The sequence below is a fragment of the Lathamus discolor genome, chromosome 1 (assembly GCF_037157495.1).
Source record: "Lathamus discolor isolate bLatDis1 chromosome 1, bLatDis1.hap1, whole genome shotgun sequence".
In the NCBI taxonomy this organism is placed as follows: domain Eukaryota; kingdom Metazoa; phylum Chordata; class Aves; order Psittaciformes; family Psittacidae; genus Lathamus; species Lathamus discolor.
Window position 1 is genome coordinate 98,424,561 of NC_088884.1, and position 18,561 is coordinate 98,443,121.

General features: G+C 48.9%; 1 protein-coding gene across 3 annotated transcripts in view; it reads right to left on the bottom strand.

The window, feature by feature from the left end:
- Nucleotides 1-1,829: 1,829 nt before the first annotated feature.
- MAML3 (mastermind like transcriptional coactivator 3) overlaps nucleotides 1,830-18,561 on the bottom strand; it is a 252,127-nt gene continuing 235,395 nt past the window's right edge. For 2 of the 3 annotated variants that reach the window (XM_065687517.1, XM_065687508.1), the window contains 3 exons: nucleotides 10,792-11,034; nucleotides 9,160-9,247; nucleotides 1,830-5,854 (listed from right to left, as the gene is read on the bottom strand). In XM_065687517.1, coding sequence (XP_065543589.1) covers nucleotides 4,863-5,854; nucleotides 9,160-9,247; nucleotides 10,792-11,034 — 1,323 coding nt within the window. In that variant the 3' untranslated portion in view covers nucleotides 1,830-4,862. The remainder of the gene's footprint in view (nucleotides 5,855-9,159; nucleotides 9,248-10,791; nucleotides 11,035-18,561) is intronic. The other variant, XM_065687524.1, reaches the window with a different exon arrangement.

The window sequence follows — 18,561 nt, forward strand, 5'->3', positions numbered from 1 at the left end:
AAACAGTTGTGTTGGATGAGGTTCATAATAACCGTTCAAATGAAACAGGTTGTGATTAAAAGACACAACTTAGTGCCTGCAGGTGGCAAAGGCTGAAATGACATTTGAAACAATGGAATGAAACAAGTGCAAAGGTGCAAGACTTGGGTTCAATGATGTCTGCCAAGGGGAAAAAGACAGATCATGGTGGTGAACAGGCTGGAGCTGATAGAGCTGCAGAAAGGGCAACTCTCCAGTACTCACCTCCGTGGAGAAAGCACGACAGGCCCAGATTTAACCACCACAGAAATCACCAGGAATACTTCCACTGCCTTTCCTTGTATGGGCTGAAAGACAGAAAATCCACCTGCTCACCTGCCAGTGGTGCTGTCAGACGGTCACTGGCAGCAGAAAGTGCTGCCACCACAAACAAAACCAAGACAAAAGCCCAAACTACCCAACAGGCATGAAATACCCACTAGAGGAGGCCCAGAGGTGGCTAGCTGTAATCAAATATGTCTTTGCCTCTGAAGTTATCCCATTCCAAGCTTACCTGCTGTAGTGGTCTGGCATGTTTATAGACAGCTTGCTATGCCCCATCTAGTAGCCTAGTCTGTGCTATTCTGTCCTATTCCATAGAAAGGAATAAACTGTTGTCACATAGGGACAATGTTACATGCCAAGAAATGCAGGTGTGAGGCTGCAAAGCATCATCCAGCAGCACAAAGCTAGAGTGCTGGGAAGAAACATGAACCTAATGTTTTAGGAGCTGCACCAGCTAACAGGAGGGCAGAAGTCAGCCCAGAGCTGAGGGTCCCACCTGTCTTGTGAGTCTTTTTCCCCGCTAAGCCAGGACAGAATGCCTACAATGTGTAAGTTTTGACGACTGACTCCTCTATAATTAAAGACAAAATATACCTGTAACAAATGGATGCTGTCAGATTCTGCACTGAGTTTAACTCTAGTGAGAGCCACACCATTTCCTGCCTGCAGATGGAGGAGTCAGTGTCAGGCTGCACACTCAGCATACACCGTGAGTTGATGCAACTGTTCATCTGTCGGTCACAGTCAGAAACGATGATGGTCCCTGCTGCGGCTTCAAAGCCAGTCACTACTTAGGGGCCTCTTTGCTGAAAGCATCTTTTCTCAGCAAGGCCTCTGCCAGCACATGCTGAGGAGAAGCTCTGGCAAACTGCTCTGATCTGTGCCAGCCTCCTTCTTTGGCCCCATTTTCCACATCTAGAATGAATGGTAATGGACTGACACTAAGGAGAGAAGAGGAAGCTCACCTTAAAGGTGGTACATGGAACCAAGCCCCACTGACATCCTGAAGAGCAACCTGTGCCTGACTCCCCATTACTCCCTGGCAGGCTGGAGACACAGAGCAGTCAGTGTTGAGCCTTGAAGGCCACACAGCATGTTTATCTTAATTTATATAAATTCAACAGGTCTAGTGCACTTTCCAATGGGCTTATGACAACACAGTTCTCACACTGTAGTAGCGGAAGGTAGAGAACTACTCTAAGCATGTGTCTTCACACTCCCTCAGTTCCCTCATCTCTTCTTTCCAACTCTACATCCAACCCTGCACCCTTCTTCCCTCCCACTTCCCCTCCCCAGATCTCAGGGACAGGACTCCTGCCTCCTGGACCCTCAGTGTTGTGAGCTGCTCCAGTGTGCCCGGCACAGGCTGTATGCTGCCTGTGACACCCTGACTCTGGGCAGGCAAGGGCAGCTCTGCAGGGCACAGTGAGGCAGCAGTGGAGCTGGCTTCCCTCCTCCCCCCAGAACACCACCCACCGTGACGCAGGAGTGGAGCAAGAGATGACCCTATAAGCCAGCCTGGTAGATGCGTCAGATAACCATCTTTTATTTGGGTGTTCTTTTTTTGTTTGTTTTGTTTTGTTTTTCTTTAAAAGTGGTATGTTAACATCAGGTCTTTCTCTACATTTCCAGAGCTCTGTACAGGTCTTAAGAGGAAATAAGCAATGCTTAATGTACAAAGTAAAAACAGAAAACTAGAAAAATCTGAGTAAAATGGAGCAAGTTGCTGTCAGGGATACAGTACAAATTAGTAATTAGACGTCATCTGAAGTGCAATACCACTGCAGTAAGGATGAGTTAAGGAATGAAATAAAAATACTCTATTTTAAACAAACAGTATATATATATATTTTTATATGTATATATTTTACAGATAGTAGACCCAGTGATATCTGTAGAATTGTAAAAACATATTTACAAATAACTTTTATTTTTTTTTAACATTACATATACATCAGCACCATAGTAAGAAAGGAAACAAAAAAACCCAACCCCAAATCTAATAAAATCTACCTCTCTAGTAGTTGGTCCCGGAACGGAGTATTTGGAGGAAGCTTTACAAAGACAACAGAGACTCTTCACCACCATTTATTCACCAAAGCCCGTATCTCCCTGACACACGTGGATTTGCACTTGGTGGTTGTGTGTTTCTAACCCCACACTGCGCAGCTCTGTGCTGGCAGGCAACCCCTGATCACTGGCACCCGAAAAAGGGATGCTGTGCTAGCCTCATCGGCTCGCTGCCTCCTCATCCTGGCACACCTCTGCCACACAGGACAGGTTGCGCCACACCAGCCCACGGCTCCTTTCACCCACACGCTCACACAGACACACACACACAATGCCCTCATCCCCTCAGGGTACCGTTTCTCTCCTTTGCCTATCTCTTCCACCCACCAAGAGCCGCTTACCCACAAGATGGACTGAAAACTGTGGCTGGTGCTCTCCTGCACTGAATTAGGGGCTGCCCTGGCTCCTGCTGAAGCAGTGGACAGGAAGACCTCTATCGTCTTCAGCAGGAACTGGAATAGGTCCTCACGCTGTGTTTTGAAAAGGGGTTAGCTAAAAGAGATGTAACTAAAGCATTTTAAAAAGTGCAGTTTGTCCTGCCTACATTATAGCATTTAAAAGACACTTCTCCTCACCTAGGTAAGCCCTGCAAGGCGTCACTGCACAAAAGAGAACTGTAATAGGGTGCTGAGATGGTTCCAGGCCCATTTTGCTCCCACTCCCTTAATGTGATGCATGTCTGTGCTCCACAGCAAAAGGCAGGACTTGAAAACACAGGATGCCAAGCCCCTCAGCATCCCTGGATTTCAGCACTTCACATCGCCAGCCCCAAGTAGACCAGCGCACAAGGAGGTAATCGGTAGCTGGGTAGTTGGTGTAGGCAGTGGTACCAGAGGCACTGCCACTGCAGAGCACATCTTATGACTTGCAGAGGCCAACATTAGGGCAGAGGTTCTCAAATTTTTTGGACTGTGGATCACATTAACATTTTATGCACCCCTGCATAACCTGGTAAACAGCTCTCAGTTGAAAACACTAGCAAGGTGGTCGGTTTTGGAGGACAGCTTACCTCGGCCTTAGGCTGCAGCTTGGGAACTGCTGCTTTAGACATTCAGAGTGGCTGGCGCCTCAGTGTGCAAGATGTATCACAACTTCATTGTAGTGCTGCTCAGCACCGGTCCACACAGTGGAGATAGTGAATACATCGCTATTACCTAACAGCTTATTTGGGCAGACCCCATGTTTGTAATAACTACATCAATGATTTTACCCATGCATCAATGATCTTTACAGTAGTCCTTCATTGGTTCCTGTTCTTCAGATACTGCAGTAAACTTTACTCCAGCAAACCAGAGAGATTAAACCAAACATCTGTTTAAAACTGATTTCAGGTTGCATATAATGCCACATTGATAGCCCACACACCCCAGGGCAATCCTGCCTGCCAAACTTGCACTTTTCAAGAGGAGAGGAGGAACTCATTCCACGTGCCAAACCCTCCCTGTGCATTTTCTTTTGCCTGTTTTCTCCTCCCCTGCCTGCCCTTTTGTGGCAGTTGTTGCTCACCTGAATAAAGTGCAGCCAACTCACCTTGCTTTACACTGGAGTATAAGAAGGGAAGGAATTGAACTGAAAACATACTGGGGAGGGAGGAAGGAGAGAGAGCGACCTGCTTAGGACCTGAGCTGATGTCTCTCGGTACCTCTTAGCCCTTCAACACCACTCATAGCTGCTGTTCTACATCCCCAGGCAACAGATACATGCCAAAGCACCCTGACAAGGAAGCACTATTGTGAGTCCCAAGGGGACTAAACAGCTCCCACCTAAGCCATATCCAGCAGCAGTCCCATAACCAAACTGTCCTCACCATGCTGCCAAATTCATGTTCTCCTGCACCTTTACTGGATTTTTATCACTCTGCAGTGAAAATGGTGCTCTCCCTGTGACTGTTTAGGTTTGTCAAGTGTGTGCTTCTCATCTCCCTGTGACAGCCCAGAGCCAGCCCTGTGGGCCTAGCTATGGCTCACCAAGACCTGCCTGCTCCTGGGATTAAACCTGTTTCCAACCAGGGCCTATGCAATCGCCCATGGACATCTTTAGGCTTTGCTCCTGCCTGTTTTCATCTGCTCCCCTGAAAGCTGCAGTGTTTACAGTTCCATGAGGTGGGAGAGATCGGGACCACCCCACACCACTGTGCAATGAAGCCTTGTTTCAGTGGGAAAGAACACATTTTCCCAACCAGAGGCATCAGCTGGCTTTTCCAGTTTCCCCATCCTGCCCCTTGCTCCCCCCACACACAGCGGGTGCTGCCACGCAACACAGGTTGCTTGATGGAAGTCTTGGGATGCCGACGTTTTCATCATCCCCTGAATCTTCCAAAGTTGGCTACAGATCAGCTCAGTTTGCACAATTAAAAACAACAGAAAACAAAATAACCCCAGACCAAACCAATTCAAACAGAAACCCCAACAATCCAAGGATGGGGAGACATCCAACTCTCTTTGCTTTTTCAGATGGAACAACCAAAGCTCCAGACTATACAAGCCCATTCACTGGGGGTTTCCAAACAACTCATCAAGTTCTTGTATCCACTCATCCCCTGGTCCACTCTTAATGATGGAGTCCACGAGGTCTGCGCCCTCTGCTAAACTGGAGAATGACCCCCCTGCTCCTTCATTACTGTAGTTGTAAGGTAAGTCCTGAGTGGGATTCCTCTCGTAGGCCTGCCCTGGGCCGCTCGGAGCAAAGTTACCACCTGGCATTTGCTGCGTTGGAGGCTGACTAAAGCCAGACATTGTTGGGACCCCTTGGCTTATTGCAGGCATCACCATCGGCCTTGCCTGGCCAGCACCTTGTTGCCCAGGTAGTGGTTGCAGCAGTTGTCTCCCCATTGCTGGGTTCAGGGCTCTTACTGTTCCACTTGTGTCCACAACTGTCTGATTAAGCCCTTGTGGGAAATGGTGCTTGGACAGCCGCGGCTGCCCAGACTGCATCGGGTACGTTGTGCCATTATTGAAGGGCCCCATTTCACTGCTAGTCCTTCCAGGTATACCTTGCAAGCCTCGCTGCTGCCAGTTTTGTGTTCCCTGAGGGACAGTCCCCATCAGGTTTTGAAGTCGTGGTACTTGCGGCCTGGGTAAGACCTGGCCCCCAGCTCCTTTCATCTGCTGCTGGTGCTGGGGAAGAGCAGAGTTTACCATCATGTTCTGACCAAAATTGCTGACCATTCCCACCGCTTGTCCAGAGGCAGGCTGCCTTGTTCCCTGGCCTGCGTTGTGTGCCATATTCATGCCACTTTGGTTTGGGTGCTGCAACATTTGGCTCATCCCTGTGCTCATACTGTACATTCCCGGCTGGCTAGAAGAAGCGTTGCTGTAAGGAGCCATGCCCATGTCTGACTGGCCTGCGGTCGAGGGCAGCGTGCTTGCGCTCTGGGAGGGACCCATTGCCATCATGCTCACGTTCTGCGCCATCATTCGGGATGTCCTCATGCTCTGGAGTGCTGCCTGGTTTCTGCCAGCTGCTATATCCTGGGGAGAACCTACACCAAAAAGGGAGGAAGGGAATTAAAAAACACAACCCTGAAATCTTAATTAACGATAAGAGAGAACCCGTAGCAGCCTTCTGCACCACAGTAGGATTTCAGATGGCTGATTGAAGAAGTTATTGTTTCCCATGGAGGTTAGCTGAGCTAGAAGGTTATCCGTCCTTGGGAGGTATGCTTGCTGCCTAATGTTAGTTGCATTTCAGAGGTGATGCGTTCCCCACCTCACACTGGCTGCAGCCTCTGTCCTGACCTGACAAGTCCCCTCTCCTTGAAGTCAACAGTCAAACCAGCTCAAGTGCTACCCTAAGCAAGAATCACTGCTTGTGTTATGTATTCAACTTGTGAAGCAGTACGCTGCTCAGCAGAGAATACCATTGATGCAGGCAAGTAGGCTAATTTCCCTTAAGGCCTAAAATGAGGCTGGCAAGGTTAAAAGGCCAATGATTTACTCTCTAAGTAATTCTCAATTATGACAATTTGGGGATATGCACCCAAAGGGATTCATAGCTTCAGATTCTTGAAGAATTGAGGCAGCACAAGTGCATGATTACAGCCATGGTTGCCTCCCTGATGATAACTGCTCAGGTGCCTGAGCTAGGCAGACACAGAAGATGCAGCACTAAAACAGGCCTGCCTTTCTCTTACCTCACTAGCACCAGAGATTGAAGTTTTAAGAAGTGACCTAGGAGTCAAAGAGCCTTTTCAAAAGTAAACCTGATTCTTTCATTTTGTGTGTATTTTTCCATCCAGGACCAGTGACAATGTGCACCCTCCCCCATGAAAAAATTAGTCCCTAAGACTTCAAAGTTGCATCCATACTGTAATTCAGTAGCACTTATCTTCTTCAGATAAGCCTAATTCAGCTTCTAGCAAGCGAGGAAGCTTCCAGCAGTCTTCAATGGCAGCAAAGCAGCTGAACTTCAGTTTACCATTTGAAGCTCTCTCTTAAATATCTCCATTGTCTTTCAAAAGTAAGCCTTGAAAATGGAAATGTCAGGCTCAGAAGGCAAATCAATTTTTTAATAGCTCAGGAGGCATAAATGAATGGATTTTCTATATCACTGTTACTGATTAAGTCCATGGAAAGAAGAAAAATTGTTTTTTGTGGACACTTTCAGCAGGGAGAGTGTATTAGTGAATCGATAGTATAAGCACATTTTACTCCACCTTAGGCCAGTGATGGGAAACCAGAAAATCCTAACCTCGTTAAATTCCACATCGTGGCAGATAGCTGAACCATCCTTGTGTCTTCCTTTCAGGGGTGGGGGGAGCTATTGATTTCTGGGAAGCCAATATCCCTCTGTATTTACTGTCTTTATTTAAAAACAATCACTGGAGCTCTGATTATGCCATGGGTTCGTTGTGGATTTGAGTCACTACCATCCTCAACTACATACAATACCCTGCTGGTGAAGCTGTGAGAGGATGAGGCATACAGTTACACCCAGCTCACACATTACTAAATGCAAGACGTAAATATGAGATGGCTGCTTTAAGAGTCACGAACTGTGCAACAAAATCTGAGTGTTCTTAACTCGGCCCCTATGTGTTGTCCCTTGGTGGCAGACAGCATCCATGGAGAACAGAGAGTACTGGGCCCTGTCATTTACATTGGCTTGGCTTCTGTGAGAAATGGGAATGAAGAAAGGAAGTGCCATTCCTCCAGTTTTGCACATAACGAACAGGATGGCTACCCTGCCTTTCTGTCACAGCAGGATAAGCTTCTGGAGGATGCTTTCAGCTCCAGTGTACAGATAAATGAAACACTTTGTAGCATGAAGAGACACTATCTGGATCTTGCTTGAATAGGGCAAACGGAGTGGCAGCTTTTACTTTTTCCATGATAACAAACTGCTTCCATAATGACTGGCACTGGGGTGCCCTTGATTTTTGTTCATTTAGATCACCTCCTTCTCCCGTGATTAGAGGCAGCCTCATTTTACAGTGCCTCCAGCAAGTGCTGAAGATACAGGTGATGTTAAACCCTTACATAATGCATCTCTAGCTATTTTTAAATTGAAAATGGCAGTTGAACACCTCCAAAGGAGTCACTACCAGCACACAGTTCACACACTAGTTCTATTAACTATCGTGTTTGGCATAAGAGACAGGAGATCAGACAAGGAGTAGTTAAAAGAGAGATGCAACAGATTTTAAGACTCTGGGCCACCTTCTGGTCTCATTTGCACATAACCTACTGCACAGGATTACATCCTTGTGACAAAATAGGAAAAATATTGAAATATTTATATTTAAATCAGCTCATTTATGAACATTAATTCCTTGCTCTGTCAGATTAGCCTAAACTCTCTTCCCCATTTCTTTTAAATAATACATATGAAGGCAAGGTTTCAAAGAAGCATTAATGCAGAAAGATTTTACATGTGCATCTCAACGTGTGGCAGTGTGCACATACATTTGGATTTTGCAAATGAATTATTAGGGGGAAAAAAATAATTTTATACAGAATTTATGCTGCCAAAGATGAATGAGAAGGTGATTAGAAGGAACCACCCTGATATATACTGTCAGAAGATGTGACTGCCTGTTGGCTTCCTGGGTAGGAGAACTACGATCCGCTTGCCTCCCTTGTTTTCTCTTGCAGTTACATGACACCGTCATGACTACACAGTGCAGGTGTGTGTTTGCTTCATGTCTGTTTAGGATCCATGGTTAGTGAAGACATATAGCTGATGCTTTTCACCTAAAAAGCTCGGAATTAACTTATTTTTCTAAGCCAAAATGACTGTATTTACATTATTCAGTTATCTGTGAACACATTGAATACGCTTTGAACTTTTTTGAGTTCATTAAAATCCTCCATTTCCATGTCAGATATTTCACTGACAGATATTTCCCACATTTATCAGTCACTTCTCCAGATAAGGATGACCTCTCTGAAGTTCTCTGCTCATCAAACTATAAAGCGGGGAATGAAGAGGGCTAACACCAAGATACAGTGAGAGACACTAGCTGGGAAAGAAAAAGAGCGTAATGAGAGTTGAGGCAAACAAGATAAAACCATAGAATCCAGATGTGAAAGAGGCAAAACAAATGTCAAATAAAAACTGCAGCTTCCACTGACGGGAGCAGAGAGGAAATTGGAAACTCAACTAAACACACAAACCTGGGCATTCCCCTTTGGTAAAACATGTGGTATGTGCAAGTGTGCCACGGCCTGTCTTCCTGTTCTGGCACATTGCTTAAACCCTGGTGTCCACAAAACATATGAGCTTTCACATGCCCGTTACAGGGGCAATACGTTGGCTCCAATATAGGAAAAAGAATTTGACTTTTACCTTGGAACTGATTGACCTGTTGCACTGGATACGGGCTCCGCTGTTGCTGCAGGTGCTGCCGAGGCAAATGTGACTGCTGCTGCAACTGCTGGAAATGAACAAGGGGAAGAGAGCAGAGAGAAAAAGATGGTTAATTAGTGAGCTGCAAAAGAGGCTGCTGGCAAAAGTATTGCAGCAGAGCCGCCGCGTTTCTTATCTAACAAACTGCTCTGGAGAGACAAGCAGAGCCATTTGAAGTGTCCTCCTGAGAGCACTTGGGCTACTCAGCACACAGAGTCCTTTTGGTTCAAAAAGGAATAAGCACTGAGGCTAACATCATCTCTCCTTGCTTACAGCCACTTCATCTTGGCCTCTACAGTGTGAACTTCACTGTCTTAAGGCTGAAAGAAGAGGGAGGGATATGAATTAACTTTGCTCACCTAGGTCCAACTGTAGCTGCACACCCTGTCCCTCTCCCAGCCCTGCCAAGATCTAGGGATTTGTGTTCCTGGGATAAGACTTTCCTCCACCTCTGCACTCAAAACACTTGGCTGCAAGGAGTAATGCATCCTGACCTCAGCACTGCAGCCCAGGATCAGCCCTGAGCCAAAACAGAAATGGCTACTGAGGCCATTGTGCTTCAGGGAATGATATTTGGGGAGCAGGTAATTGTAAAATCCCTGCCTCCCTTGATCCAGCCCACACTGCTCCTCTGTGGTTATTTGCTATGAATACTCATGCATCTAAAACAGAATCAAGGGCTGATTATAAAAACAGAGAGTGTGTTTACCAGAGCTTTCAAAGCCTAGGGTATACTCAACTAAGCACTTACTGAAAGGACACGTCTTGGTGCTTCATCTGCAGCTGTACAAACATTGTGTCCAAAACCAAGGATGTGTAATGGAAGTCAGAGAACAGCAAAGATGGGAAAGAAGCAAGTACTAATCCCTATGTTCATAAATATGTGTTATAAAAAAGGTAAAGGGAACCTTGTTAGGTACAAAACACCCAAAAGCTAGGAGCCTGAACACTGTGACTCTGTTGCTTTTCATCTACCTCGGCACACTCGCCAGCCTCAGACTTGTATTTTCTTCAACACTTTCAGGTTTGCCTTCAGCAGCCAAGCCCGTGACTGGCTCTTGGGTTTATGCCCTTGAATGGGCCTCATCCATGATGGGGGATCATCTGGTTCCATCCTCCCTTGCCACGGGCAGGGACACCTTCCACTAGACCAGGCTGCTCCAAGCCCCGTCCAACCCAGCCTTGAGCACTGCCAGGGATGGCGCAGCCACAGCTTCTCTGGGCAACCTGTGCCAGCGCCTCACTGCCCTCGTAGTGAAGAATTTTTTCCTAATGTCTAATCTGGATCTACCTTCTTTCAGTTTAAAGGCACTCCCCTTGGAGCTAACTTTTCCAGTGTCTAAAATCCCATGTGACTGTCAAGCTCACCCCTGGGAATATGGGTAGTATTTGCCAAGCTAATGGTAGGCCTGAGACAGATACCTCTTTGAAAACATTCACTGAAATACCACGATGGGAGCTACAGAGAGAGCACTACCAAACACGGAAGGAAGCACTGGCATTGCCCTTCTGGAGTGCTCATGCTCAAACACCAGCATGCACTGCAGCACCTGAGACAAATGGGTACCGTACCTGCTCTGCCAGGATCTGATGCTGCTGCTGCCTTTGCTCTCTTAGAAACTGTTGTTTCTGCTGTTCTATCACGTGGAGCTGGGCCCTCTGCTCAATCAATATCTGCTTCATGATGGCTGCTTGAGGTTGGTTTCCTAGGAAGGGACCCCCAGAGCTTGTGCCTGTGACCACGCTGCTGGAGCCTGGGGGGACAGAAGGCTGCATAGGCCCCGTGGTCCGGGACAGCCCCACTTGATGCTGCTCCTGTGCAAAGAGAGAGAGAAGGCCTCATTACTCATGGTGTTCCATAGCCAAGGGAAATAAAGGCTCACTAAGAACAAGCATTGAGTTTATGGGTGAAGACTAGAGCTTGAAGAAATTAAGACTCCTTGGAAAGATGCTTACGGCCAAGCCCACAGTGACTGAGCAGCAGGTTCCTCTTCTCTCCTGGAGGGCAAAACCCCCGCAGATAAAGCAAAAGCACTTTGCCACTCATGAATAACACAATGATAAAGCTGGGTACTAGGTTTATCTCCATTCAGGATACGTAACTTCAGAGTCATGTTTTCCTAGACTTTTTCTCCCCCATCATGGAGAGAAGTGTATTTTCTCTCCCTTTCTGCTTCCCTTTCTTGCTAGCAGCAGTTTCACACAGTTCTCTGGACTGAGGAGCTGAGGTTTTAGACACACAAAACGAACAGCGGGAGCTGGCAGCACAAATTCCCCCTATACTGTACCAGAATCTCAGGATTTTACCACGTCATGTATTTTATTTGAGGTTCCCATCCTGCAGCAACAGACCAACAGCCTGTAGCTGAAAGGACTCAGGCGGGTGATGCCCCAGACACCTTCCCCTAAACCCGTCCGGCTTTCTCTTGATGTTTCTAATCCCATTTGCTGCCTTTTAGCTCTGCGAAAGTGAAGCGCCACGAAAATGGAGCGCCACAAGGCCGGGGTGATCGCACAGCCGCCTCCCCGCAGCCGCCGGGGGCCAGGCTCTCCCCAGCACCGCGCCCGCACGGGCTCCCGGCGCCGCCGCCCGCCGGCAGGTGTCGCTGCCCGCCCGCGGCCCGCCCGGGGACCGCCGCGGCCGGAGAGGGGAGCCGGGGGGCGGCGGGACCCGGCCGCCGGGGTCTGCAGCGGTGCCCGGGGCGCCTTGCACCCGCCCCCGGGGTGTCCCTCGTAGCCGGCGGGCGCTCCCCGCTGCCGGGCCGGCAAGGACGCAGCGCTTCCCTTCGCGCTGCGGGGGGAGCCTCGCTCGGGCGCGGGCGGGCGGCTAGGGCCGTGTTTGGAAATAAGGACCGGGGGGTATTACATAGCAGCAGGTGTAGCGCTCGGTCCCCAGCCCGTACTCCGGGTGCTCCTTCCTGTAAGAGAGCCGAAGGATTTTCTCTTCTCATCTACGTCCCACCCAGCAGCACCCATGCACCCCGCGCTGCCTACCCCCACCATGTCTCCTGGCCATGTTTGCTGTCTGCGCCCCCCAGCGTGAGCAACGTGGAGCCCCAGAGCCGGCACCCTCACCATGGGGCTGGTTCCACGCACCCTGTCCGGCCTGGGCACTGCTGGGCACACTCTCTGCCAGGCTGGGTAAGGCCTTAGCATTTGCTCACTTGACCCTCGCTGTTTTGGAGAGATGGGTACTCATCCAAACCCACGAACTTGATGGGAAGGACCTCCAGGATCCTTTGCACAAAACATACCAGGGGACCTGCGCGAGGTTTCGATTCATCTGCTTCATCACAGTTTCAGTGATGCCAATTACTGTGTAGATTGGGAACCTACAGGAAAGTAATCTTATGACACCCACCCCAACCCAGTCAGTGAAAGGGTTAAAATCAGTGCTTGAGCATAGCCTGGGAAATTAGGATCAGCCTTTCTGCATGAAGGTCAGGTTTTCAAGGACCCTTCTGAGGAAACGGCAAAACACAATTTGTCCACAACTCTGCTTTGCGCAGATACTCCCTACAGGGCTCTCTGCTGAAAGGCCTCTCTCCAGTATTTAGGTTCCTTCTTATTTTAACATCTGCCCTGGTTTGAAAGGTCCCTCCCTGCTCCTCCTTCCACTTCTCCCTGATCCCACCCCTGTCACTGAGCTCCCACTTTCCTTGCTCTGGGGGGGACACGCAGACATCAGTTGTCTCCAGCAGAGCTGATGGTGAAGGCTTTTTCCTACCACCTCCTGGCCCTCCCCCGACTTCTGATGAAGTCATCAAGCTACAGATTGCATAACTGATGCACAGGACTATCTTGTGTTATACTGGGAGGTGGGCCAACTGCTTCCATTTATAGACAAAAGCGATGCCACACTGCCAAATAATGGAGCCTTTGCTGCAGCCACTACAAGGAAAAAGAGAAGGGAGGGGGAACCAAAGAACCAAGAGGGCACGCTGTGAAGTGACACCACTTGGAGCTTCCTCTACCCAGCCTCAGCGCACAGCTGATCCAAAGACCTCCCTAAATCACCTTCACAACAACCTCATTACAGAACTACTGTCCTGGCTCTTATGCCCACATAGGTACAGCTGAGGGACACACGCAGCCCACAGTAATGCACTGCATCCTGTATCGTATTACACTGTCAGCTAATCCCAGAGTTTGAGAAGGAGGAAAGCTTTGAAAGGAGCTGGGCCAGCTGACATGAGCCCTGTGCAGCAGCTGGAGGAAACACAAGGATTAGCACAAAGGTGTTACTTCCAGTCTCGTGTGTTTAGTCATTTCAAGGTACAAGAGTTTACCTACTCATAGCAAAAACTTCCTGCTTCCAGTTTTAATAACAGGTTTAAAGCCAAGCCTTCATCAAGCCAGAACACCATCCTCCCGCCCAGCATATTTCTTCTCTTTTCCATTTCTTTTGGCAAAAGCTCTTCCCAGCCGATGATGAAAGGCCACGCTGACATCACCGGGAGCAGCCCTGCGTTGTGTCTCCTGGAAACGGGAGCACAGCCCAGGCAAAAGGTCTCCACAGGCAGGAAAATGCTTCCTCGGCCCTGGGAGCAGAGCCCTTTACCAGGAGCTGTGAACCTCCGATGGGGAGTTACACAGCCCTGCCCTGTCACAGCAGTGACACAGGGCTATGTGGGCTCACAGGTTCAGCTGCCCACCCTCCTCCCACTGTCCTTGCTGGAGCTCGAGGTGAAGCCTGGAAGTGGGCTGGGGATGCATGTATGCGGCTGGGAACTGGCAATGAAAGAAGCAACACCAGGCTCTACACAACCACCTCTTACAAACCTTGTCTGCTCCAGGCCAGATGCAGTTTTACCATGGGAGCAAAGCACCGAGTCAGGCAGCTCTGTCTAAGCGCAGCACTTAAGCAGTCACAGAGCTTCAAAACAGAACTAATCCAAGCTCCACTGACAACTCTGCTCCTGCTCAGCCTGCCAACTCCTCATCTTCCTGCTGCACCCTGAGCCTTTCTGCCCCTAGACCTCCTGCTCCTCCTCCCCACTCCCTTTTTTACACAATGGTTAGAATTGGAAGGGGCCTTAAAGCTCATCCAGTTCCAATCCCCCCACTACAGGCAGTGACCGCTTTCTACTAAGACCAGGTGGCTCAAAGCCCTGTTCAGCCTGGCCTTGAACACTGCCAGCGATGGGGCAGCCACAACTTTTCCTTCCTACATTCTCTGCTCTGCTTCTATCTTTTCCTTTCTCCATGCACTGGCACTGCTGCCTCTTCACTCTCCAGACATCCTTACCAGCTCACCAGCTCCTGGCTGCGTATCACCTCCGCATCAGCCCATGCCCACAGCCTGACTCACTGCATGACTCAGGCTGCCGCTGCTTGGGAGGGATCCCCCGGGGAACCACAGCAGCAAGGGGACAGCCCAGCTCTTTCCCTGAGGGCCCTGTTCATCCAGGGATGCCCTGCATGGGTGTAGGCAATGTAGTCCCCCAGGAGAGTGACAAGATGTCCTGGAATGGGAAATACGCTGTATTCTCAGCCTGCCTCTCATCAGCCTGTTACACTGGGAAGATGGCACAGTGTGACTCCTGATTTTCACGCTGGCTATTTTCAGCAACACCCAAAGCCACTGTGTGCTACTTGCAGGCTGCAAACAGCCCTCCCTCTCTTGATAATGGTGGCTTGTTCAGAGTTACATGTGCTCTGGTTGGAACCAGGGAAGCTGCAGCTTTGTAGCAAGGTGTTCACTGAGGGGCAGGGGAAGCCGAGGGGGTACACAAGGGGGAAAGGTGCCACGGCCTCTTCCCGTGACCTGACCATGCTGCAGAGCAAGTTCAATACATGCACTGACCCTGGCTAAGCCTCCCAGGGACCCTCAGCCACTTGCTTTAAAGCAGCCCAGGGACAGAATCACGAATTCAACCTCTGCGAGCAAAACCAGGTATTGAAAGAGCCAAGCTGCCCTTCACAGAGCCAAAAAAGGAACCACAATTTCCAAATGGGCAGCATAACACGTCGGGTGGGTTTGTATAGCTGCAGAGCACCTAGTAAGATGAACTTTTGTAGGGATCTGTCTGTTTAGTTAATGCCTACACAGGAGCTGCCCTTTGCTGACAATCTGATGCTTAGTTCAGCAACAGGAGGACAAATCCTGTGTCCTCCCAGTGTTATTTCCAGGGATCTACTGGAGGGGATCATCTGCAGGAGTTCAGGAGGTGACGTGTAGGCATGTGTACACAGTTATGCACAGTAAACATAAATTACTTTAAAAAGAGAACTAAAGGGAGCGGAAAAGGTATTTTCGTCTTTGTCTCAAATCTTACATGCCTCTTCCTTACCATGCGGTGATTTATTCCATCCCATCATTCAATCTCCCAAGTACAGCTAAAAGCAATCACACAATTTTCTTTCAGAACAAGCTGAATGACCACCAGCTGATGCCCCGAGAGCTGGGTGCGAGTAAGTGCAGATAGGGCCTGGCTAAGGCTACTCATCTGATGATGAGAGCCCTTGCACATGGTGAGGCAGCTCTGCTGCTGCTGTAGGCTGGGGGGCAGAGCCAGACCCCAGGGAAAAGAGGCTGTTCCAGGCAATCAACAGAGGATGGGTATTCTGTGCCTGGGAACAAAGCATTTCCCAAAAAGCTGAGGGAAGCAGGGACTTGAAAGAAAGGTCTTAATGTGCAAAATAGACAATTGGATGTAAATTCATGGTGCCCTTCTGTGGTATGTGAACTAATGCAGTCCTGGAATATACAAAAAATGGAAGAGCAAATAGAAGCCAGAAGGTGGCCTATCCTGCACAGTGCATGAGAAGAATGGTACTAGAAAAATTTACACAACAGACATCTACATTTTAGAGTCAGAGCAGAAAAAGACACAATGATTTGAGGCAGAAAGTGTCTGCACTTACAGAGCTCAAGCCATTTAGCTTGCCACAAAGAAAATTGAGAGCTGCTTTGACCACGGCATGTAAGAATACCTTCACAAGGGGTTAAATCCTTTAAAGGATTCTTCTACCCAGTGAAGAAGGCAGAACCAGACAGGAGGGCTGGAAGCTGGAGAGAGTCTTGAATCAGAAAGAAGAATCAAATTTTTACACTATGATTTCATTACCCATCAGAAATGGCAGATCTCCATGTTCTGATGCCTTCAAGGATGACAGCCCTTCTGGATAAACACAACTTAGTGGTGCGACTAATGCCCTGCGATGTACAAGATAGAACAGCCCTGTGCTGCTGCTCCTCCTGCCCCACGCTGATGTCAGGCTCACAGGCACTGCTCATTTATTGTGGTACTGCATGCCTGGTTTTGTGTATCTGTGTTATAAAAGGGGCTCTCCAACCTATTAGACTGGGATCAAAAATATGGCTCCGTTTCCACAGACTATGTCACAGTAAAGCATCACCTCTGCCTGCTGTTTTCAGAACATCCTGAAAGCAGGTTCCTTTATTTCCCCCCAAATATTTCTATTCAATTCCTTGTAATGTTGTTGCTTATTGTGTCTGGCGGGGATCTTAATCCTCTCTAAATCAGGCTGCCCAAGGCAAAGCCACCTTTCGCAGAACGGTACCGCCTGACAGACTAAAGGAATTACAAACCCATTCATTTCAGACTTTATTTTGCCTGGAAAGAGCTAATGTTCAGCTAGGCTGAAGGGACGGAATTTGCTGGGTTTACAGCGCTGACTCCGGCAGCAGGCTCTGCAGAGCATACTGCTTTACCTGCTTCTTCTGTCACGCAGTCTCAGGGAGGGGCTACCAGCCTACCCTCTCCTTTCTCCCCGGGCCCCTGGTTGCTATGGTCTTTCGTACAGTATCTGAGCGAGCAAGATCCCTCTGACGTTTGACACCAGACCTCTGCACGCAGCCAGTTTGTTTTCCTTTCACCTCCCTTCGCCTGCATTTCTCCTCCCTCTGTTTTCAATACAGTTTAGTCTTTCCACAGAACAAACAGGATCTGTTAGACTATTACTCCTGTGTGGTTTTGTTTGTTCATCACAGGGACTACTTTCTTCATTTCTGGTAATGAAATACGTAACAAAGGGTTCTAAAATGAGAACCCGTTTTTCTAATACCATTTAAAAGCTAAAGACTTCCGGTACCTGAAAAGGACTACAAGAAATCTGTAAAGGGCTTTTTACAAGGGGAGGTATAGATAGGACAAGGGGGAATGGCTTAAAACCGAAAGAGGGGAGATTTAGATTAGATATTAGGAAGAAGCTCTTTACTATGAGGTTGGTGAGACTGGCACAGGTTGCCCAGAGAAGCTGTGGCTGCCCCATCCCTGGCAGTGTTCAAGGCCAGGTTGGACAGGGCTTGGAGCAACCTGGTCTAGTGGAAGGTGTCCCTACCCATGGCAGGGGGTTGGAACTGGATTGCTTCCAAGGTGCCTTCCAACCCAAACCATTCTATGACTCTGTGACTCTAGCAGGTCTGTGAGGCAGCTGAGGCAGCTTCTGACACTTTCACCCATTCCCTGCAATGGGAGTGAGTCCTCCTGCTCTGGAAATGTCACCTGCTCTTGAGCCATTTGCACCAGTGTTCATGGTCCAGTGAAAAGGTGTTTTACACACTTTTCTTGCAGGAGTGAAGTAATGGGGTTAATCAAGCCATTAATTTGACCGCAGAGGGAATGGCTGCACAGACAAGTTTCTGTGAGGCAAGCCCGGGTGCGGTTTTACAGCACAGCGGCTGCTCAGAGGTTACTCCCACATACAGCTCCCCTCCTGCAGGAGCACGCAGCAGTCTTCCTTTCCCTGAAGAGCAGCCGCTCGGCATCTATGTTCTGGGGCAAGAGGCCTGAGTGAGCTGGCACTGCGCCACAAAGCCCACCCCTAACTGGCCTCTTGGCACCATCTCTGCAGCTGTGCTCCCCATGACCACCGGTTTCCATGCTCCAGCCCCGGAGAAGGGCTTGTGGCAGGGAGGGAAGCAGAAGAAACACCAAAGTGCCCAACCTCATATTTTATGCATATTATGAAGGCTGTAATTATTCCCCTCAAAGACTGCTGCAGGAAGCTGAGCCATCATGGCATTTCACAGTGCACCCTACCACTCTGCGAGCAAGCAGCAACCTTCGGGGAGCCACATGCAGGAGGAGAGAGTTGAAAAACCAGCCCACACCATGGCTCTTCTACAGCTTGTCCCTGCTGCCTTCTACTACAGGCATAGCTGAGGAGTTTCAAAGGTACAAACCCGCTCCACAGGAGCTGCGGCTGCCTTCTCGGTGACAGCTTGGATCTGTCTTGCCAAATTTCCTGGGGCTTTGGAAGCTGCTCCGGGAGCAAAGCAGAGGGAAGAGCTGAGCTGATAGAAATTCTCCTGGTCAAGGATTTAGCTTTAATCAATGCCCCCTTCAAGTGCATCCTGGAGCAGGAGGGAGGAAA